The sequence below is a fragment of the Oncorhynchus kisutch genome, linkage group LG28, assembly GCF_002021735.2.
Source record: "Oncorhynchus kisutch isolate 150728-3 linkage group LG28, Okis_V2, whole genome shotgun sequence".
NCBI lineage: Eukaryota > Metazoa > Chordata > Actinopteri > Salmoniformes > Salmonidae > Oncorhynchus > Oncorhynchus kisutch.
The window spans coordinates 22,904,525-22,928,322 of NC_034201.2; the positions used below are offsets into that span (position 1 = coordinate 22,904,525).

Here is a 23,798-nt window from a genome sequence, read left to right on the forward strand (position 1 = left end):
ATTTTCCAGGTGATTTAAAATATTGACTAGCTATAATCAAGCTGCCCACTCAGGAAAAAACTTCAAACTGTAACCAGTGCCTGCAACCTGGATCAGGTTGTCAGTCAACCTACCAGGGTAGATATAAACAGCACAGGAATTAAATCATCAACGTGTATTGATCACATCTTTACTAATGCAGCAGATATTTGCTTTAAAGCAGTATCCAAATCCATAGGATGTAGTGATCACAATTATAATAGCCATATCTAGGAAAACCAAAGTTCCAAAGGTTGGGTCATACAACAAGTTTTGTAGTGATTCATATGTTGATGAAGTAAAGAATATTTGCTGGTCTGTGGTGTGTGAGTGAGGAGCAACCAGACGCTGCACTTGACGCATTTATGAAACTACTTATTCCAGTTACTAATAAGCACACCCATTAAGAAAATGACTAAAAACTGTTAAATCCCCTTGGATTGATGAGGAATTGAAAAATGGTATGGTTGAGAGGTATGGCAATTAAGTCTGGCAGCCCAACTAATTGGCAAACGTACTGCAAATTAAGAAATCATGTGAGTGAAGAAAACTACACTATGAAACAAAGACAAATTATATAAAACATGATTTAAAAATACTTTGGGACACCTTAAATTAAATTTTGGGTAAAAAAGCCAACTCGGCTCCTTCATTCATTGAATCAGATGGCTCAATCATCAAAGACCACTGATAATGCAAACTTCTTTAATTACTTTTTCATTGGCAAGATTAGCAAACTTGGGGATGACATGCCAGCAACAAACACACTACACATCCAAGTATATCAGACCAAATTATGAAAGACAAGAATTGCACTTTTGAATTCCGTAAAGTCAGTGTGGAAGAGGCGAAAAAATGATTGTTGTCTATCAACAATGACAAGCCACCAGGGTCTGACAATCTAGATGGAAAATGACAGAGGATAATAGCAGACGATATTGCCACTCCTATTTGCCACATAGTCAATTTAAGCCTACTAGAGAGCGTGTGCCCTGAGGCCTAGAGGGAAGCTCAAGTCATTCTGATATCCAAGAATAGTAAAGCCCCCTTTACTGGCTCAAATAGCCGACCAATCAGCTTGTTACCAACCCTTAGTAAACTTCTAGAAAAAAAGTGTGGCTGACCAAATACATGGCTATTTCACAGTAAAGAAAATTGACAACAGAATTTCAGCATGCTTATGGGGAAGGACACTTACACAAATGAATGATGTTCAAATGATTGTGGGGGCTGCCTTGTTAGACTTTGGTGCAGCTTTTGACATTATCGATCATAGTCTGCTGCTGGAAAAATGTGTGTTATGGCTTTACACCCCCTGCTATATTGTTGATAAAGAGTTAATTGTCTAACAGAACAGAGGACATTCTTTAAATGGAAGCCTCTCAAATATAATCCAGTTAGAATCTGAAATTCCCCAGGGTAGCTGGTAAGGCCCCTTGCTTTTTTCAATTTTTACTAATGATATGCCACTGGCTTTGAGTAAAGCCAGAATGTCTGTATGTGGATGACTCAACACTATACACGTCAGCTACTACAGAGACTGAAATGACTGCAACACTCAAAAAGCTGCAGTCAGTTTCAGAGTGGGTGGCAAGGAATAAGTTAGCCCTAAAACTAAAATCATTGTATTTGGAACAAAACACTCACTAAACCCTAAACCTCAACTAAATCTTGTAATAAATCATGTGGAAAATGAGCAAATTGAGATGAGTAAACTGCTTGGAGTAACCCTAGATTGTAAACGGTCATGGTCAAAACATATTGACACAGTAGTAGCTAAGATGGGGAGATGGCTGTCTATAATAAAGCAATGCCCTGCCTTCTTAACAACACTATCAACCAGGCATGTCCTACAGGCCCTAGTTTTGTCGCACATTGACTACTGTTCAGTCGTGTGGTCAGGTGCCACAAAAAAGGACTTAGGAAAATTGCAATTGGCTCAGAACAGGGCAGCATGACTGGCCCTTGGATGTACACAGAGAGCTAATAATAATATGCATGTCAATCTCTCCTGGCTGAAAATGGAGAGATTGACTTCATCACTTCTTTAATTTATGAGAGGTATTGACATGTTGAATGCACCGAGCTGTCTGTCTAAACTACTGGCACACAGCTTGGACACCCATGCATACCCCACAAGACATGCCACAAGAGGTCTCTTCATAGTCCCCAAGTCCAGAACAGACTAGGAAGCACACAGTACTACATAGAGCCATGACTACATGAAACTCTATTCCACATCAAGTAACTGACACAAGCAGTAAAATTAGATTTAAAAAACAAGAAAAAAAAAATATATCTTTATGGAACAGTGGGGACTGTGAAGCAACACAAACCAGTCCCTGACACAAGCATTATTTACTGGTTAAATCCCACCCAGACAGCCTCTCGGTATTTCCAAAGCCCATTCATTAACACATAAATACATTTAGCCATTCCCTAGTGAAGATGCTCTCTAGAACTCACGTGGTTTCTCCCTCGCCGTCTGCCGTAGTTGCGTCTCACCAGTGTCTTGTAGTTCTGGTTCTTCTTGGTCAAGTAGTAGTACAGGACACAATCGGACACACACTGCAGAGAGAGATGACAGAGGGACATGAGCCCATGAAACATTTAAATAACAGACAAATGCAAACCATGTGCTTTTGGGTTTGTTGGATTAACTTTATAAACATATGGGGAAGAGTGGAGAATAGGCTTTACTACAAAGTAAAATCACCAGAGAATGAATTCAATCCACTGTAGCTCACCTTTCTCTCTAGATAAGAAGCAATGAGGCCAAAATTTTTGGGGTGCTGAACAAACCTGTGAGAAAAACAAGGGAAAATAGTCACGGTTAAAGCTACATTTTGCGATTCAAAAAATAAAACGGCAGACCCGCCACTTGTTTTGGTATACAGCTGAGGGATGGTTGCCTGGCTACCCAGACTCCTTGCTCCGGCCAAAGGCTACACTACACCCACAGACTTAAGTTTCTTCTCTGGAAAAGTCTGGATCGGAGTACCTGCCCGACACGTCACCAAATGCTTCTGATTGGTCCAGAAACCGATGGGTTGGGCCACTTCGTTTTTCTTAAGAATCCCTCCTGTTCTCCACTCATTAACTGCACCCGTTTGAACTCGTTACATGTATAAAAGACACCTGTCCACACACTCAATCAAACAGACAGACTCCAACCTCTCCACAATGGCCAAGACCAGAGAGCTGTGTAAGGACATCAGGGATAAAATTGTAGACCTGCACAAGGCTGGGATGGGCTACAGGACAATAAGCAAGCAGCTTGGTGAGAAGGCAACAGCTGTTGGTGCATTTATTAGAAAATGGAAGAAGTTCAAGATGACGGTTAATCACCCTCGGTCTGGGGCTCCATGCAAGATCTCACCTCGTGGGGCATCAATGATCATGAGGAAGGTGAGGGATCAGCCGAGAACTACACGGCAGGATCTGGTCAATGACCGGAAGAGAACTGGGACCACAGTCTCAAAGAAAACCATTAGTAACACACTACGCCGTCATGGATTAAAATCCTGCAGCTCACGCAAGGTCCCCCTGCTCAAGCCAGCGCATGTCCAGGCCCATCTGAAGTTTGCCAATGACCATCTGGATGATCCAGAGGAGGAATGGGAGAAGGTCATGTGGTCTGATGAGATAAAAATAGAGCTTTTTGGTCTAAACTCCACTCGCCGTGTTTGGAGGAAGAAGAAGGATGAGTACAACCCCAAGAACACCATCCCAACCGTGAAGCATGGAGGTGGAAACGTCATTCTTTGGGGATGCTTTTCTGCAAAGGGGACAGGACGACTGCACCGTATTGAGGGGAGGATGGATGGGGCCATGTATCGCGAGATCTTGGCCAACAACCTCCTTCCCTCAGTAAGAGCATTGAAGATGGAGGTGGCCGGGTCTTCCAGCATGACAACGACCCGAAACACACAGTCAGGGCAACTAAGGAGTGGCTCCATAAGAAGCATCTCAAGGTCCTGGAGTGGCCTAGCCAGTCTCCAGACCTGAACCCAATAGAAAATCTTTGGAGGGAGCTGAAAGTCCGTATTGCCCAGCGACAGCCCTGAAACCTGAAGGATCTGGAGACGATCTGTATGGAGGAGTGGGCCAAAATCCCGGCTACAGTGTGCGCAAACCTGGTCAAGAACTACAGGAAACATATGATCTCTGTAATTGCAAACAAAGGTTTCTGTACCAAATATTAAATTCTGCTTTTCTGATGTATCAAATACTTATGACATGCAATAAAATGCAAATTAATTACTTAAAAATCATAATGTGATTTTCTGGATTTTTGTTTTATATTCCATCTCTCACAGTTGAAGTATACCTATGATAAAAATTACAGACCTCTACATGCTTTGTAAGTAGGAAAACCTGCAAAATCGGCAGTGTATCAAATACTTGTTCTCCCCACTGTATGTGATCGTAGACAAATGTAAGCAAGGACTGAAATTGTTTAAATCAAATAGTGTATGTTGGGCTTCTTGTGGTCAATTTGCAGTCTACAAATTTGTAATTATGTTCCAGCCCCCTGACCATCTGCTCAAGAAGAAATCATCCCACAGCTGAATCTAGTTGATGATCCCTGCTATAAGGACAACAAAAAATTATTGGTAATCACTTTTCTTTGAAGATCCCCTTCTCTTGTTCGGTCCACACATTCATGAACTGCCGAGCCTTGTACACCTTCATGGGGTCATCCGTCAGGCCGTTCATGTTGATGAACCTGACTCGCCTCTGCTCGGTGTCGTACATCATGGGTGGGATGACTGACAGCTGTCTCATCTGCTTCTCGTTATTCTATTGGACGAGAGGAGGGGTTAAGCTATTTACATTTTTGTTAACCTTGTTTCAACTTGAACTTGACTCTGATAATGGCTGCATCCAGATTCTACACCGTTCTTCCTAAGTATGTATTTGCATACTTCGTCATTAATTTAAAAGCATAGGATTGATGCAAGCATTGGCTGGAGGGAGTTTCAACCACTGTGAAATCCATGACAGGAAGTGCACAGAGAGAAGGGTGGACAATCGAGATGTAGCCAAGTGGTAATGGACGATGACCTTTAACTGAGATGTTTCAAAGTTGACAGCGCTCACCTCCTGTTCAGAAAGGCCATCGATGATTTCAGAAATCTCATGCTCGCTTCTGGCAATGGTCGCAGACATTCCAGTTCCTCTCTGACCAACCCTAAATTGGAGAACAAACACAGATATTAAGAAACATAATGACCTTTTAAAAATACCAAATGAGCACCCTCCATATAACAATACTGGGTAGGTGCCATCACATCAGTGTGCCCCTCCTTCCCTCATGACCCTTCCATTACCGCTTCACTTGAGGTTTAAAAAAAAAAAAAAAAAAAAGAGGCTAAATCAAGCTGTAACAAACAGGTTTTCTGAGAAATCTTCAAACAAAGCAGGGAGAACATTGTCTGCTAACAAGGCTGTTTAAGCATACAGGAATAAGTGTACCTCCTTCACCACTCCTTTAGTCCTTAAGAGTTGATTGATGCACCCTTCCAAATCTGTCTGTTTAAGCTAGCAATGTTTTTTGTATGAGCTACGTCTCAATCCACCGCATTCGCCTAGGTCGGCCTTCCACATCTCTAGTGGAAAGTGGCAGAGCTACAGCGCCATTTGACATGCCAAAAATCGGTCATCTCACAAAAACATATGTAGCGTCCAAACAGTTTGGCCCATAAACTATTATGACCACTACCTAGAAAGATGACTCTCAAACATTATGGTATTCTCTGTTTTGCTCAACGACCCCTACAAGTGTCACGTGACTCTTCTGAAGGTAACCCGGGACCGGTGAAGAAAAAAATGTAAGTGGTTGTGCGCCCCCCCCCACAAATATTGTTAAATATATGTCCACATTTAAAAATATATATAATCCGAGGTCTAATATCTTTTAGATATAGGACAGACACTGGAAAACCTTATTCCTTATGATACATTTTTTTTTAACCTTTATTTAACTAGGCAAGAACAAATTCGTATTTTCAATGACTTTTTCGAGGCGAATCACTGCTTGCGCTCTCTCTCTCTCTGCCTGGTCTAGTACTACCAGTCTGAACAAACAGCCCTGACCTGCCTCTTAACAGCCTTGCTCTGAGATTTCAGCGAAAGACCCATGCCTGTGTGCCAGGAACAGCCAGACACTGGCTGGACTCTGTCCCCTGACACAGCCAGCTGATAAGCCCACTGCAGACTGCCTTCAGCGCACCACCTAGGATGCATCTGAATAGTGTGAAGAGGCCTCCTCTCTCTCCATGTTTCTTCTCCATCATTATGCACTGACCTGAAAGAAACTGGACTGGTGATAGCAATTTCTTATTATATCAGGCATTGATTGTATTGCTTTCACCTTTGTGTCAAAACAGTGTGAAGAGGGTAGGAACCTAGTCAATGCATTTTGAGGCGGCGGCGAGAGGATGCAACCAATCAATGGAAGACTTTAGATTAATCTGCTACATCGTAGCCGCCAAGAGGAACAAGAGAAAAGTATCATTCCAGTTCACTGTTCCCTCAGTTTACCTCTGGAAGCGCTCCTGCTGCTCTCTCTGCTTGCGTATCTCGGGGAACTGTCTCTCATAGTACTCTCTGGTGCGGCTATCTTTGGCCTTGCGACGTGGGTTGTTCTCCATCCGCTCCACCTTCTTTTCCCAGGCCTCCATTAGCTGGTCGTAGCGCTGGCAGATGTTCTGTTCCTGAACCACACAATAATACACATTTATAAAAAGGGGATTTGAATGTTGAGGTACAACATGATGACGATGACCTAAAGCAAACCTTAGCCATTTGCTTTCAGAGGAAAGTCAAGATATTCTACTTAGCCATGGCTATATCCAAAAATCACATTTTCTGCTGATGATACCCTGCCCTATTGGTCATATTTCGTCTCTCAAAACATAATGCTGGCCACAACTGTCAAATCCAGAAAGTTCCATTAGCCATCTTGGACTTGAAATGTGAGGTGTTTGATGTGGAACATTACAGCTTTAACAAATGATGTGCATTAACCAAGAGTTTACTGTTACAAAAGAGAGAACATTTTTTATTGAAGAGAGAGAGAGTCCCATACACGGAGGACAATACAGCCTTGTTTCCACTTTCAACCAGCAAGGGCCAAACAATCCACCTTCCTCTTGGCAGGTGGCCAAGCTGCGCACTGTGCTGCCATTGTCCTGACCCTGCCTGGAAGCAGCCAGCTAAAAGTCGCACTCCGTTAACCATAGCTAGCTACCTTCATCATTTAAAAAAGGAAAACGTTTACAATGGGGGTGATCATTAGTAAAAACTATTTTTAGCTATGGGCTGATGAACTGATAAGAGTAATTTTGCTAGCCAGTGCTGTTTTGGTCTGAGGTCTGTCCCTTTGATGACATTGGTTACTTAATCCATTGACTAAGGGAAAGCCACTGATTGGACTTGCAGTACCATACTAGTAGGGATGCAAGGAGATACCCTGTTCAAACAGAATTTGTGTTATAAACATGTCAACCATGAAATTCTAAAACCAATAAGAGGGCATGTAAGCTAAAGCTAGCGTGCGTGACTGCCACCTATTAATTTAAAATTCAATTGACGTCAAAGACCTGCAGCGGACAATAAAACGCCACCAAATTGAGAAATGCGATGCAGTTTAACATAATGTATATTATTGTCCATGGTCCGTTTGAGTCATCTCTATGAGAGCACAGCTTGTGTGGTGGAGATTTACAACCATGTCAGTCAGGCTGTCCGTGTGTGTTTGGGTTCAATTGTTTGTATCAGTCTGTTTTGTTCAAAGCATTCAACACATTCCTTGAAGTTTCCTTCCCTTGAATCCCTCCCTCAAAAGCAGGGAGAGAGACTTACCCTTTGTTTACGAGCATGGTTCCTTCTCTTGAAAAACAGAATCAGTTTCTTCCTCATCACTTGATTACTGGGAGAGAGAGAAAGATTGTTTGGTCAGTGAGGTGTGCACTGATCTAGGGCCCATAGGGACACTAATGTTACTGTAAACAATACAACAAAATCATCCTGTAGGAAATAGTAAACAGGTACACAATATTATATGTTCACAAAACATGCCTATTTAATTGCACTAAAATAATCAACCTAACTAACTATCTGCCTTTCACCTCTCCATGGATGTAAAGAAATCGATAAGGAGAGGATCCTGTATCAACAACACAACTGCTGTCTATCATTGGTCAACAAGAGCTGGGCAAACAACATCACTACTTCCTTCCTACAACACAGCAGCAGAGTGCAGAGTCATTACTTTAGAGGGGCACCAAACCAGAGGGGAGAAAACATCTGTGGTGTAGTAAAAAGCATTCTCTCCAAAAGCAACATGCAGTGCATGAGGTATTTCACACAGAGATTGCAGACACAGTAAACAATCCTGAAGAAACAACAGGGTCATTTTAGATTTTATGTAGTTGCCGTCTGATCTGTGTGTAACAAGTACTTTACACAAAAGGGCCATGGGAGGTGCTCTCATGACCTTAACTAGGGTTGCAAAGGGTCGGGAACTTTCCGGTAAATTGCAGAATTTTTCCAATTTTCCATGGGAAGTTAAGCCAGGAAAATTTGCTTAAATTCATCACAAAAAAGTTAGTTTATAACAGTGAACCTTTTCTGTGGGATACAGAAAGCAATTCTAGGTCTTGTGGAATATTTTGGTAAAACTATCCCCAATTCAATGGAATTGCACCTTGTGCATGTACAGTGCACTCTTCCATCACATGTACAGTTATGGCTAAAAGTTATGAGAATGACACAATTATTAATTTTCAAAGTCTGCTACCTCAGTTTGTATGGTGGCAATTTGCATATACTCCAGAATGTTATGAAGAGTGATCAGATGAAATGCAAATTCCCTCTTCGCCATGCAAATGAACTGAATCCCCAAAAAACATTTCCACTGCATTTCAGCCATGCCACAAAAGGACCAGCTGCCATCATGTCAGTGATTCCTTCGTAAACGCAAGTGTGAGTGTTGACGAGGACAAGGCTGGAGATCACTCTGTCATGCTGATTGAGTTTGAATAACAGACTGGAATCTTCAAAAAGGAGGGTGGGGCTTGGAATCATTGTTCTTCCTCTGTCAACCATGGTTACCTGCAAGGAAACACGTGCCGTTATCATTGAGTTGCACAAAAAGGGCTTCACAGGCAAGGATATTGCTGCCAGTGCACATAAATCAACCACTTATCAGATCATCAAGAACTTCCAAGGAGAGCGGTTCAATTGTTGTGAAGGCTTCAGGGCGCCCAAGAAAGTCCAGCAAGCGCCAGGACCTAAAGTTGATTCAGCTGCGGGATCGGGGCACCACCAGTACAGAGCTTGCTCAGGAATGACAGCAGGCAGGTGTGAGACCATCTGCATGCACAGTGAGGCGAAGACTTTTGGAGGATGGCTTGGTGTCAAGAACGGCAGCAAAGAAGCCACTTCTCTCCAGGAAAAACATCAGGGACAGACTGATATTCTGCAAAAGGTACAGGGATTGGACTGCTGAGGACTGGGCTAAAGTAATTTTCTCTGATGAATTCCCTTTCCGATTGTTTGGGGCATCCGTAAAAAAGATTGTCCGGAGAAGACAAGGTGAGCGCTACCATCAGTCCTGTGTCATGCCAACAGTAAAGCATCCTGAGACAATTCATGTGTGGGGTTGTTCCTCAGCAAAGGGAGTGGGCTCACTCACAATTTTGCCTAAGAACACAGCCATGAATAAAGAACGGTACCAACACATCCTCCGAGAGCAACTTCTCCCAACCATCCAGGAACAGTTTGGTGACAAACAATGCCTTTTCCAGCATGATGGAGCACCTTGCCATAAGGCAAAAGTCTGAACTAAGTGGCTCGGGGAACAAAACATCGATATTTTGGGTCCATGGCCAGGAAACTCCCCAGACCTTAATCCCATTGAGAACTTGTGGTCAATCCTCAAGAGGCGGGTGGACAAACTAATACCCACAAATTCTGACAAACTCCAAGCATTCATTATGCAAGAATGGGCTGCTATCAGTCAGGATGTGGCCCATAAGTTAATTGACAGCATGCCAGGGCAGATGGCAGAGGTCTTGAAAAAGAAGGGTCAACACTGCAAATATGGACTCTTCGCATCAACTTCATGTAATTGTCAATAAAAGCCTTTGACACTTATGAAATTCTAGTAATTATACTTCAGGATTCCATAGTAATATCTGACAACAACAAAAAATCGAAGGACACTGAAGCAGCAGACTGTGAAAATTAATATTTGTGTCATTCTCAAAACTTTTGGCCATGACTGTACAGCTGATTCTCAAGATCTTGCACACTAATGATATGATATAGAGCCCACACTACTACACTGTCTGAGTCAAGGACTACATGCTTTCTGGTAAATTTTGATTACAATACTGGGTGGGGTGAATATATTGCATATGACATTTTTTGATAACTAGTAAATAGTAATCACTGCAGCTAATGTAGAAGGAAAAGCTTTGTACATTGGAAAATAATGTGCCAAATCATGTGAAGGCAACAAAGATGCAGAATCATCTGGCCAAGTGCATGAAGTTCCCCCAGCGCTCACAACAAGCAACCTCTGACGAAAGTCCCTCAACTTCTATTTGAGGTGAAAATGATGAATCAGATACCTCGTCAATAGCAACAACTCACGGTCCTCCTGAATCAGAAGTTTTTCTTGACTCAGTGGAGGAAGGTAGTCGGAGAAAGGCTGATGAATGTCTTGCTCGAGCTGTGTTTGCAACTGGTTCACCTCTGATGCTCACAGGCTGTGTGTATTGGAAGAGATTTCTGAATGTTCTTCGCCCAGCATACACCCCTCCAACCAGACATGCTTTATCTACTCATTGGCTGGATGCAGAGTTCAGAGTTCAAGGTCGAGCAAATCATAGAGAAAGCAGACAGTAATAGAATCAGCTCTGATGGGTGGTCGAATGTTTGTGGGCAAGGAATAATTAACTACATCATCTCCACCCCTCAACCAGTATTCCACAAGAACACAGACACAAGCGACAACAGACACACCAGTCTCTACTTTGCAGATGAGCTGAAGGCAGTAATCAATGACCTTGGACCACAGAAGGTATTTGCACTGGTGAAAGACAACCGTGTGAACATGAAGGGTGCTTGGTCTGAAGTGGAGGAGTGCTACCCTCACATCACACCCATTGGCTGTGCTGCTCATGCATCGAATCTGCTCCTCAATGACACCATGGCACTGAAAACAATGGATACACTCCACAAGAGAGCCAAGGAAATGGTTAGGTATGTGCAGGGTCATCAAGTTATAGCAGCAATCTACCTCACCAAGCAAAGTGAGAAGAATAACAGCACCACATTGAAGCTGCCCAGCAATACCCATTGAGGTGGTGTTGTCATTATGTTTGACAGTCTCCTGGAGGGGAAGGAGTCTCTCCAAGAAATGGCCATATCACTCTCTGCCGATATGGACAGCCCCATCAAGAGGATCCTCCTGGATTATGTATTTTGGGAGAGAGTGGTAAGCAGCCTGAAACCTATAGCAGTAGCCATTGCACAGATTAAAGGTAGACAATGCCATTCTGTCTGACGTTGACACTGCTTGCAGACGTAAGAGAAGAAATCCATACTGCCCTGCCTAATTCACTGTTGCGCCAAGCAGAGGAAACTGCAGTTCTGAAAGACATCGAAAAGTGAAGACTTCTGCCTGAAGCCCATACACGCCGTAGCGTACATGTTGGACCCCAAGTATGCTGGCAAGAGCATCCTATCTGGTGCAGAGATCAACCAGGCCTATGGTATGATCACTGCCGTGTCTTGCCACCTTGGCCTGGATCAGGGCAAGGTTCTTGGAAGTACACTTCCAAGCAAGGGCTTTGGGATGGAGATGCAATATGGCAGTCATGCCAACATATCTCATCAGCCACCTGGAGGAAAGGACTTCGTGGATCTGAAGCTCTTTCCCCTGTTGACTCAATCATCCTCCAAATCCCACCAACATCAGCCACCTCCGAGCGCAACTGGTCCTTGTGTGGGAACACACACACAAAAGGCTGTCCAAAACAAGGGTAGAAAAATTGGTGGTCTCCGGGAAAATTTGAGGCTTTTTGAGCCTGACAACGAGCCATCCGCAACAAGGTTGGAAAGGGACAGTGAAGATGAGGCCTCAGAGTCTGATGTTCAAAAAGTGGACATTGAGGAGGTCCAAGGAGAAGACATGGAAGCCTGAGAGGAAGACAACTAAAGCTTTAGTTTAGACTATCATTTTACAGATGTACAGTGGGGCAAAAAAGTATTTAGTCAGCCACCAATTGTGCAAGTTCTCCCACTTAAAAAGATGAGAAAGGCCTGTAATTTTCATCATAGGTACACTTCAACTATGACAGACAATTTGATTTTTTTTTGCCCCACTGTATGTTGAAAACGTTTTTGGGAGATTTTATTTTTTTAACATTTTAATTCACCTTTATTTAACGAGGTAGGCAAGTTGAGAACACCTTTATTTAACGAGGTAGGCAAGTTGAGAACAAGTTCTCATTTACAATTACGACCTGGCAAAGATAAAGCAGAGCAGTTCGACACATAACACAGAGTTACAAATGGAGTAAAACAAACATACAGTCCATAATACGGTAGAAACAAGTCTTTATACGATGTCAGCAAATGAGGTGAGATAAGGGAGGTAAAGGCAAAAAAAAATGCCATGGTGGCAAAGTAAATACACTGCTCAAAAAAAACAAAGGGAACACTAAAATAACACATCCTAGATCTGAATGAATGAAATATTCTTATTAAATACTTTTTTCTTTACATAGTTGAATGTGCTGACAACAAAAATCACGCAAAAATTATCAATGGAAATTAAATTTATCAACCCATGGAGGTCTGGATTTGGAGTCACACTCAAAATTAAACACTACAGGCTGATCCAATTTTGATGTAATGTCCTTAAAACAAGTCAAAATGAGGCTCAGTAGTGTGTGTGGCCTCCACGTGCCTGTATGACCTCCCTACAACGCCTGGGCATGCTCCTGATGAGGTGGCGGATGGTCTCCTGAGGGATCTCCTCCCAAACCTGGACTAAAGCATCCGCCAACTCCTGGACAGTTTGTGGTTGGTGGATGGAGCGAGACATGATGTCCCAGATGTGCTCAATTGGATTCAGGTCTGGGGAACGGGCAGGCCAGTCCATAGCATCAATGCCTTCCTATTGCAGGAACTTCTGACACACTCCAGCCACATGAGGTCTAGCATTGTCTTGCATTAGGAGGAACCCAGGGGCAACGCAGGGCCAACCGCACCAGCATATGGTCCCACAAGGGGTCTGAGGATCTCATCTCGGTACCTAATGGCAGTCAGGCTCTCTGGCGAGCACATGGAGGGCTGTGCGGCCCCCCAAAGAAATGCCACCCCACACCATGACTGACCCACAGCCAAACCGGTCATGCTGGAGGATGGTGCAGGCAGCAGAACGTTCTCCACGGTGTCTCCAGACTCTGTCACGTGCTCAGTGTGACACTGCTTTCATCTGTGAAGAGCACAGGGCGCCAGTGGCGAATTTGCCAATCTTGGTGTTCTCTGGCAAATGCCAAACGTCCTGCACGGTGTTGGGCTGTAAGCACAACCCCCATCTGTGGACGTCGGGCCCTCATACCACCCTCATGGAGTCTGTTTCTGACCGTTTGAGCAGACACATGCACATTTGTGGCCTGCTAGGGGTCATTTTGCAGGGCTCTGGCAGTGCTCCTCCTGCTCCTCCTTGCACAAAGGCGGAGGTAGAGGTCCTGCTGCTGGGTTGTTGCCCTCCTACTGCCTCCTCCACGTCTCCTGATGTACTGGCCTGTCTCCTGGTAGCGCCTCCATGCTCTGGACACTACGCTGACAGACACAGCAAACCTTCTTGCCATAGCTCGCATTGATGTTCCATCCTGGATGAGCTGCACTACCTGAGCCACTTGTGTGGGTTGTAGACTCCGTCTCATGCTACCACTAGAGTGAAAGCACTGCCAGCATTCAAAAGTGACCAAAACATCAGCCAGGAAGCATAGGAACTGAGAAGTGGTCTGTGGTCCCCACCTGCAGAACCACTCCTTTACTGGGGGTGTCTTGCTAATTGCCTATAATTTCCATCTGTTGTCTATTCCATTTGCACAACAGCATGTGAAATGTATTGTCAATCAGTGTTGCTTCCTAAGTGGACAGTTTGATTTCACAGAAGTGCGATTTTTTTGAGCAGTGTACAATATAGCAAGTAAAAACACTGGAATGGTAGATCTGCAGTGCAAAAATGTGCAAAGTAGAAATAAAAATAAAGGGGTGCAAAGGAGCAAAAATAAATAAATAAAATAAATACAGCAGGGAAAGAGGTAGTTGTTTGGGCTAAATTATAGGTGGGCTATGTACAGGTGCAGTAATCTGTTAGCTGCTCTGATAGTTGGTGCTTAAAGCTAGTGAGGGAGATAAGTGTTTCCAGTTTCAGAGATTTTTGTAGTTCGTTCCAGTCATTGGCAGCAGAGAACTGGAAGGAGAGGCGGCCAAATGAAGAATTGGTTTTGGGGGTGACCAGAGAGATATACCTGCTGGAGCGCGTGCTACAGGTGGGTGATGCTATGGTGACCAGCGAGCTGAGATAAGGGGGGATTTTACCTAGCAGGGTTTTGTAGATGCATGGAGCCAGTGGGTTTGGCGACGAGTATGAAGCGAGGGCCAGCCAACGAGAGCGTACAGGTCGCAATGGTGGGTAGTGTATGGGGCTTTGGTGACAAAACGGATGGCACTGTGATAGACTGCATCCAATTTATTGAGTAGGGTATTGGAGGCTATTTTGTAAATGACGTCGCCGAAGTCGAGGATCAGTAGGATGGTCAGTTTTACAAGGGTATGTTTGGCAGCATGAGTGAAGGATGCTTTGTTGCGAAATAGGAAGCCAATTCTAGATTTAACTTTGGATTGGAGATGTTTGATGTGGGTCTGGAAGGAGAGTCTAACCAGACACCTAGGTATTTGTAGTTGTCCACATATTCAAAGTCAGAGCAGTCCAGAGTAGTGATGTTGGACAGGCGGGCAGGTGCAGGCAGCGATCGGTTGAAGAGCATGCATTTAGTTTTACTTGTATTTAAGAGCAATTGGAGGCCACGCAAGGAGAGTTGTATGGCATTGAAGCTTGCCTGGAGGGTTGTTAACACAGTGTCCAAAGAAGGGCCAGAAGTATACAGAATGGTGTCGTCTGCGTAGAGGTGGATCAGAGACTCACCAGCAGCAAGAGCCACATCATTGATGTATACAGAGAAGAGAGTCGGTCCAAGAATTGAACCCTGTGGCACCCCCATAGAGACTGCCAGAGGTCAGGACAACAGACCCTCCGATTTGACACTATCAGAGAAGTAGTTGGTGAACCAGGCGAGGCAATCATTTGAGAAACCAAGGCTGTCGAGTCTACCGATGAGGATGTGGTGATTGACAGAGTCGAAAGCCTTGGCCAGATCAATGAATATGGCTGCACTGTAATGTTTCTTATCGATGGCGGTTAAGATATCATTTAGGACCTTGAGCGTGGCTGAGGTGCACCCATGACCAGCTCTGAAACCAGATTGCATAGCAGAGAGGGTATGGTGAGATTCGAAATGGTCGGTAATCTGCTTGTTGACTTGGCTTTCGAAGACCTTAGAAAGGCAGGGTAGGATTGATATAGGTCTGTAACAGTTTGGGTCAAGAGTGTCCCCCCCTTTGAAGAGGGGGATGACCGCAGCTGCTTTCCAATCTTTGGGAATCTCAAACGACACGAAATAGGTTGAACAGGCTAGTAATAGGGGTTGCAACAATTTGGCAGATAATTTTAGAAAGAAAGGGTCCAGATTGTCTAGCCCAGTTGATTTGTAGGGGTCCAGATTTTGCAGCCCTTTCAGAACATCAGCTGACTGGATTTGGGAGGAGAAATGGGGAAGGTTTGGGCGAGTTGCTGTGGGGGGGTGCAGTGCTGTTGACCGGGGTAGGGGTAGCCAGGTGGAAAGCATGGCCAGCCGTAGAAAAATGCTTATTGAAATTCTCAATTATAGTGGATTTATCAGTGGTGACAGTGTTTCCTATCTTCAGTGCAGTGGGCAGCTGGGAGGAAGTGTTCTTATTCTCCATGGACTTTACAGTGTCCCAGAACTTTTTTGAGTTAGTGTTGCGGGAAGCAAATTTCTGCTTGAAAAAGCTAGCCTTGGCTTTTCTAACTGCCTGTGTATAATGGTTTCTAGCTTCGCTGAAAAGCTGCATATCACGGGGGCTGTTCGATGCTAATGCAGAACGCCATAGGATGTTTTTGTGTTGGTTAATGGCAGTCAGGTCTGGGGAGAACCAAGGGCTATATCTGTTCCTGGTTCTAAATTTCTTGAATGGGGCATGCTTATTTAAGATGGTTAGGAAGGCATTTAAAAAAGAAACGAGGCATCCTCTACTGACAGGATGAGATCAATATCCTTCCAGGATACCCCGGCCAGGTCGATTAGAAAGGCCTGCTCGCTGAAGTGTTTCAGGGAGCGTTTGACAGTGATGAGTGGAGGTCGTTTGACCGCTGACCCATTACGGATGCAGGCAATGAGGCAGTGATCGCTGAGATCTTGGTTGAAGACAGCAGAGGTGTATTTAGAGGGCAAGTTGGTTAGGATGATATCTATGAGGGTGCCCGTGTTTACGGCTTTGGGGAGGTACCTGGTAGGTTCATTGATAATTTGTGTGAGATTGAGGGCATCAAGCTTAGATTGTAGGATGGCTGGGGTGTTAAGCATGTTCCAGTTTAGGTCGCCTAGCAGCACGAGCTCTGAAGATTGATGGGGAGCAATCAGTCCACATATGGTGTCCAGAGCACAGCTGGGGGCAGAGGGTGGTCTATAGCAGGCTATAATTTTGCACGCCCAATTTTTCAGTTTTTGATTTGTTAAAAAAGTTTGAAATATCCAATAAATGTCGTTCCACTTCATGATTGTGTCCCACTTGTTGATTATTCACAAAAAAATACAGCTTTATATCTTTATGTTTGAAGCCTGAAATGTAGCAAAAGGTCGCACAGTTCAAGCGGGCCGAATACTTTCGCAAGGCACTGTATATATATTTCCACACACACACACACATACAGTGGGGCAAAAAGGTATTTAGTCAGCCACCAATTGTGCAAGTTCTCCCACTTAAAGACAAGAGGCCTGTAATTTTCATCATAGGTTCACTTCAACTATGACAGAAAAAAATAAAAAATAAAATCCAGAAAAACACGTAGGATTTTTTATGAATTTATTTGCAAATTATGGTGGAAAATAAGTATTTGGTCACCTACAAACAAGCAACATTTCTGGCTCTCACAGACCTGTAACAACTTCTTTAAGAGGCTCCTCTGTCCTCCACTCGTTACCTGTATTAATGGCACCTGTTTGAACGTGTTATCAGTATAAAAGACACCTGTCCACAACCTCAAACAGTCACACTCCACTATGGCCAAGACCAAAGAGCTGTCAAAGGACACCAGAAACAAAATTGTAGACCTGCACCAGGCTGGGAAGACCGAATCTGCAATAGGTAAGCAGCTTGGTTTGAAGAAATCAACTGTGGGAGCAATTATTAGGAAATGGAAGACATACAAGACCACTGATAATCTCCCTCGATTTGGGGCTCCACGTAAGATCTCACCCTGTGGGGTCAAAATGATAACAAGAACGGTGAGCAAAAATCCCAGAACCACACGGGGGGACCTAGTGAATGACCTGCAGAGAGCTGGGACCAAAGTAACAAAGCCTACCATCAGTAACACACTACGCCGCCAGGGACTCAAATCCTGGAGTGCCAGACGTGTCCCCCTGCTTAAGCCAGTACATGTCCAGGCCCGTCTGAAGTTTGCTAGAGAGCATTTGGATGATCCAGAAGAAGATTGGGAGAATGTCATATGGTCAGATGAAAGCAAAATATAACTTTTTGGTAAAAACTCAACTCGTCATGTTTGGAGGACAAAGAATGCTGAGTTGCATCCAAAGAACACCATACCTACTGTGAAGCATGGGGGTGGAAACATCATGCTCTGGGGCTGTTTTTCTGCAAAGGGACCAGGACGACTGATCCGTGTAAAGGAAAGAATGAATGGGGCCATGTATCGTGAGATTTTGAGTGAAAACCTCCATCAGCAAGGGCATTGAAGATGAAATGTGGCTTGGTCTTTCAGCATGACAATGATCCCAAACACACCGCCCGTGCAACGAAGGAGTGGCTTCGTAAGAAGCATTTCAAGGTCCTGGAGTGGCCTAGCCAGTCTCCAGATCTCAACCCCATTGAAAATCTTTGGAGGGAGTTGAAAATCTGTGTTGCCCAGCAACAGCCCCAAAACATCACTGATCTAGAGGAGATCTGCATGGAGGAATGGGCCAAAATACCAGCAACAGTGTGTGAAAACCTTGTGAAGACTTACAGAAATATATATATATATAAATAACAAAGTATTTATTTTCCACCATCATTTGCAAATAAATTCATTGAAAATGCTACAATGTGATTTTCTGGATTTTTTTTCTCTCATTTTGTCTGTCATAGTTGAAGTGTACCTACGATGAAAATTACAGGCCTCTCATCTTTTTAAGTGGGAGAACTTGCACAATTGGTGGCTGACTAAATACTTGTTTGCCCCACTGTATATACATACACACCGTACATGCAAGAAACAAAGTGCATACTCACGTCTTTATGTTGTCATGGTAAACTTTTGTATCCGATGGCTGATTATACAGGGGCTAAGAAAAAGGGAGGGGGGGGGGGTAGAAATCAGTCTAAGTAATGACTATCATTTGCTACTAGTATTATAATAACTCAAATCATTGCTACCATATGCAGTTTTTCAAAGAACCTTATCTAGGAAACAATCATTCAACCATTGAAAAACCCCTCAACCACCTACCAGTTCAACCTTAGGACCAAGACCTTCGAATATCTTATGGGCCTCTTCAGCTTTTTTCTGAAATGTAATAAAATACACAATATGATGATAGTTAGTAGGTCTCAAAATAATAGAGTCCCTTCACTCAAAGTAGTAGTCCTTTGTGATTGAACACACAATGTGGCCTGCAGGCTCTGTGGTTCCGTGTGTTTAATTACAGCTGCATAGACTCTTGCCAGCGTAGGACAATAACTATTTGGACACATTAATTTGCTAAAATATCTTCCCTTTTCCCCCCTCATCTAGGTACAATTATATAAAAGAAACGCTCCAATATTTTTGACTTCCCAAGCGTCTGAACTCTAAAAATATGTATTTTTTCCCAGGCAGCACTGTGCGGCGAATCTCCCTGCCCAAAAGAGGAAAGCCAAGGGAGATTGTCGGGCCAGGTTATAAAACGAGTTTCAATAAGAAGCTCAATCAGCTGAGCGAGTGACCAAATAAATTCTCCAAAGCATGTGATCTCCATGTACTGTATTTCCAAACTAATTTACATAAGTAATAGGAATGTGTCCATCTCTGAATTCTTTTTGCATATAGTTTGCTTGTGATTTTTTGTGGTTTCTAAGCTTTTGTCCAAATTACACAAAGAATTGAGAAGCTACAGTTGTTTGAAAAGCAGACACACAATGCAAAGACAGAGAAAATAGTGTTCCAGTAGAGCATAATTTATAGACCTTGGAAATAGTGACAAATCACGTATCACACAAGACTGTCAACTGTAAAAAAAACAACCTAAAAACACATATTTAAAAAAAAACAATATTTTTCATACAAACTCTGCCCAGATACTGCTGTGGCAGATAACCAAGACCACAAGGGGAATGTTCTACGTGGCCCGTAGCTCTGCTCTCACAGGCTGGGCTGAGGAGAAGCTTTCCTGCTAAAAGGGTTAATGGCTGCCTGAAAAGGATGCAGTGCAGACACGACCAACAGTAACCTCCACACACACAGTCCCTCCCTCACTTTTCCTTCTGCTAAAAAACACAAGATACACGCAGTCTGTGGCTGTACTCCTTTGCTCAGTCGGGGGATTGCGCAGGAGCAGTTGGCACTCCTTCACATGCTACCTGGCTCACCTGGGACCACTTCAGAGATTTTTTTTCTACAGTAAAAAGACTACAGTAGCCACTAGGATGTAGACAAACAAGGCAACCGTGACTGCAGATGTATAACATAGCAGTAATCCCATTTACTGTAGTCTCAAAATGATTAAACATTTATATTATGTAATAAAGTTAATTTATTTTCATTTCTATTTCAAAATGGAGCACACTTTGTTAGTAGCATCTATTAAATCATATGAAATTAAGTCGTCCAAATAATTTGACTCACCCACATCATTATACCTGGATGCAAAAGTATCAACTCTGAAAGTTTTATTCATTTGGGCTAATAGCTTCTACCTGAGCACATGATACGTGGTAATTGCATGCAATTCACATATTCTGTGTAGATGGCGATAATTAGTATAACACTCTGTACTCAGTCCCTCTTCCCCATTTGCTCACTGTAGCGCTGCGCAATTCACAGCCATGTCGCGGACGCAGGCGGTGCTATGGCCTTTCTAGCCATAGAAACTTATACACAAGCATTGTAAGATTTAAGTATTGTTATGCATTGCCCCTCCAGATTCATAACTTTTATCAAGTATGAAGTAGATAACAGTACAGCGTGGTAAAACCACCAGACACATGGAGTTGTCTGTGTAGTCACAGGTATAGTAAAGGTGGAGTGCAGCATGTGTACAGTAGCGGAGGATTCCCCATTAAACCCACCCTGTTCTCGTCATAGATGATCTGGACAATGCTGCGGTGCTTGTTGTGTTCCTGTGGTATGGGGGGAGGGGTCACTGGCTTTTCTGGCTCCACTGGCTTCGCCGCTTCCTCCTCCAGTTGTTGCTAAGAGACAACATCAACACATTACCTCTGTCAATAAATGAATGTGCGCAGACAAACACACACGTGAAAATATTATATGGTAAACTTCCTCTCCTCCATAAATCATACAATTATAAAATTAGGCATGGGTTTCATGCTGCATATTCACGTTTGCTAATTCCACCTCAATTCAGCTAATGGTGGTGGCTGGACAGAAAGACAAGGCTCAGTGTTAATCTGATTCCAGTCTCTGATATGTGAGGCTCATGCCGGATTATTCCCCACTCAATTGTTTTAGGGCATTTATTTTAAGAGCTCTGTAATGTAACTGATAATGGCTGATCTATGCACCATCCAAGACTATTGACTGATAGTTGAACTTGTAGTGTGTGTCCAATAGTTGAACGGGTGTATCTGTGTGCGTTTACATGCTTAAGGTTAAGTAAACAGAAAGCCGCCTGAGATTAGGGGTTCCTGGAATACCTTGAATAAATAAATCCCAGAAAATCCTGGGAAAAGCTTCAGGAAAACATAAACATTTACTTTCTCCCAAAGCCAAGCTCAGTTTAACTTCCTGTCTAATGAGTAGGGATTCCAAAAATATGTGTTTTTTTCTATCCAACTACAAACATTTTTATGAAGCAAGTTAATGCTCACTTCACCAGGTCAGGACAGGAAGAGCGCTTGACATAGCAAATAATCCAACAGGCGGGGGGGGGCAACCTGTAGCTCTGCCTGGAGATGAGTGGCACTCCCTGAGACTTCTAGCTAACCTGTGGGGCTTAGATTAAGGCCCTTTAACCATGTCTGGCTCACTTTCAACAGAGACAGGTTCATTTCCACCTCCTTGTTACTGAGACAAGGCTTTTCACTCAAATATTTCACAAGATATTATAACTGTATTAGTGGGCATGTATGCATGACAAAAATAAATGTGTTTTAGTTCAATCAACAATTCCATCAGATGTAATTTTGATGCATTTGGTTCATGGGCACTGTTTAAATCAACTCCAATATTTATGCTATTGGCTAGAGCTCCAAGACAGGGTATCTTTCTTATCGACACAAATCACAGAATAATTTCAACAGGTCTGGGGTAGGCTATTAAAGTGTGTCACGTAACAGTGGCCTAAACAACCTGCTTCTTCTTCAGCTTGAAGATCTGCTGCTCCACTTTAGCGATCTCTCTGTCCACACGGTCCATGCTCTGGATCAGCTCTTCCTTGGACAATCTGGAGGGTGAGCTGTCAGGAACCTCCCCCACATGGTGCAGCCCTCCTGGAGCCTGGGACTCGGCTTTCATGCCACTGAACTGGGTCTCCTGGAACACAGACAGAGAACGTGAGTCCACTGCAGTGAACGAGGGTTCAATACATTGTGCATGTTTGAGATTGACTACAATGTAGTCAGAGTCACTGACAGACTGTACAGAATCTACAACTCAACTTGTATCCCAAATAAATTCAATAAAATCAAAATAAGCCATGCTGCACCACACCTTGCTGAAATCGATATCCTAAAACATATTTAAAGTCATTGAGGGTTTAATACATCGCTTTAGCCATCGTTTTCTATGTCTTTATTAGAACTAGGTAGATAGGCGACGTGCACCTTATTGACCTCCCCTACGTTGGCTCTGAGGCTGTCCTGGACCTGGTGGGACTGCAGGGGTAAAATGATTCCCCCGGGCAGGGCACCGCGGGCGAAGTGGGCCTCAGAGACAGTCTCCATGCGGGGCCGCTTGGCCTCCAGAGCCTCGTGGCCGTCAGCCTGCTGCTGGGAGGTGACACTGTGGAACTGCTGCTCGTAGCCATGACGTCTCTCTGGAGGCCTGGAGGAAGAAGGTAAACATCAGATCACACACACACACACACACACATTCCTCCTGATACAGGAATAACATCTATAGTGACTACCTTCTACAATAACATCTATGCCAGGGGTGCTCAAGAATTATTTGAGAAGGTCCGTTAACACAAATTTCCTAGGTGGCAAAAGTCCGGATGGATAGTCGTTCATCAGCGTAGCAACAAATCCCAACCCATGCTACCCCAACCTGCTCACACCCCTCTTGTTTGCAGATTTTTGTTGTTGCAATTCTACATATTTTTCATGTCTAAACCATGTTAATATGATACCAGGGGTCATAGCCTTACCGAGATGCAAAAAATATTGGGCGACTGAGAGTTGTCTGATCTTCCAACTAATTGAATTTTAAAGTAGATGTTTCCATTTATAGACACATTCTATGAGTTTATCAAATCAACTTTATGCACTGAGATGGTCTGATGCTTTAAGCGCACCGCTTGATGAAATAATGAAGACAACAAATGACTAGGAGGGTGTCCGACTGCAATTGACTTGATTGTGCGCAGATTTGCTGCGTGATAGATAGATCGATAAATAAGTGTACCAAAAATCCCTCATTCATTTAGGAAAAACATTCCCTAAACCCTTGCGCTCTTTACGTGACATGTATGCGTCGCAATCACGTGACCAATACACCCTGACCTAAAGCATATCATAATCACATCAATAAAATGGGTTATAACAAACTCCAAACACATGATAGCAAAATGGATGCAGAGGACATGACAAAAACTTGAAAATGGGGGAATGTTTACTTGTTGCTCAGTAGGTAAAATGGGAAGTCGGATGTGTAGAATAAATTTGACTAGTTGTGGAAAATACTGGAGATGAAGAAAATAATGTAAGGAGCAGGCACTGTATATTATTCATGCCAAACAGGTGCTGTTAGAATATAATATCACTTTTCTGATCGTTTGGAGAATGTAAACAAATTATAAGCATACCAGAGTCTGTTGTAATGTATTTTTTTTGTTTAGGGGCAAAGACTAAAATCAGTAGCATTAATTTGTGAAAGACAAGGCTCAGTGAAACACTAATTATTCAAGGGTGCCTTTATTGTATTTGAAAACGAAAATGCTTGATTG

General features: G+C 43.4%; 1 protein-coding gene across 4 annotated transcripts in view; it reads right to left on the reverse strand.

Annotated features, from left to right (window-relative positions):
- The window catches only part of LOC109872630 (nuclear receptor corepressor 1), a 104,472-nt gene that overhangs the window by 62,903 nt on the left and 17,771 nt on the right, over positions 1-23,798 (reverse strand). For 3 of the 4 annotated variants that reach the window (XM_031807506.1, XM_020463932.2, XM_031807504.1), the window contains exons 4-14: positions 22,456-22,675; positions 21,983-22,165; positions 20,743-20,865; positions 18,926-18,982; positions 18,709-18,761; positions 7,888-7,954; positions 6,565-6,737; positions 5,122-5,212; positions 4,643-4,821; positions 2,766-2,820; positions 2,485-2,586 (exon numbers count right to left, since the gene is read on the reverse strand). In XM_031807506.1, coding sequence (XP_031663366.1) covers positions 2,485-2,586; positions 2,766-2,820; positions 4,643-4,821; positions 5,122-5,212; positions 6,565-6,737; positions 7,888-7,954; positions 18,709-18,761; positions 18,926-18,982; positions 20,743-20,865; positions 21,983-22,165; positions 22,456-22,675 — 1,303 coding nt within the window. The remainder of the gene's footprint in view (positions 1-2,484; positions 2,587-2,765; positions 2,821-4,642; positions 4,822-5,121; positions 5,213-6,564; positions 6,738-7,887; positions 7,955-18,708; positions 18,762-18,925; positions 18,983-20,742; positions 20,866-21,982; positions 22,166-22,455; positions 22,676-23,798) is intronic. The other variant, XM_031807505.1, reaches the window with a different exon arrangement.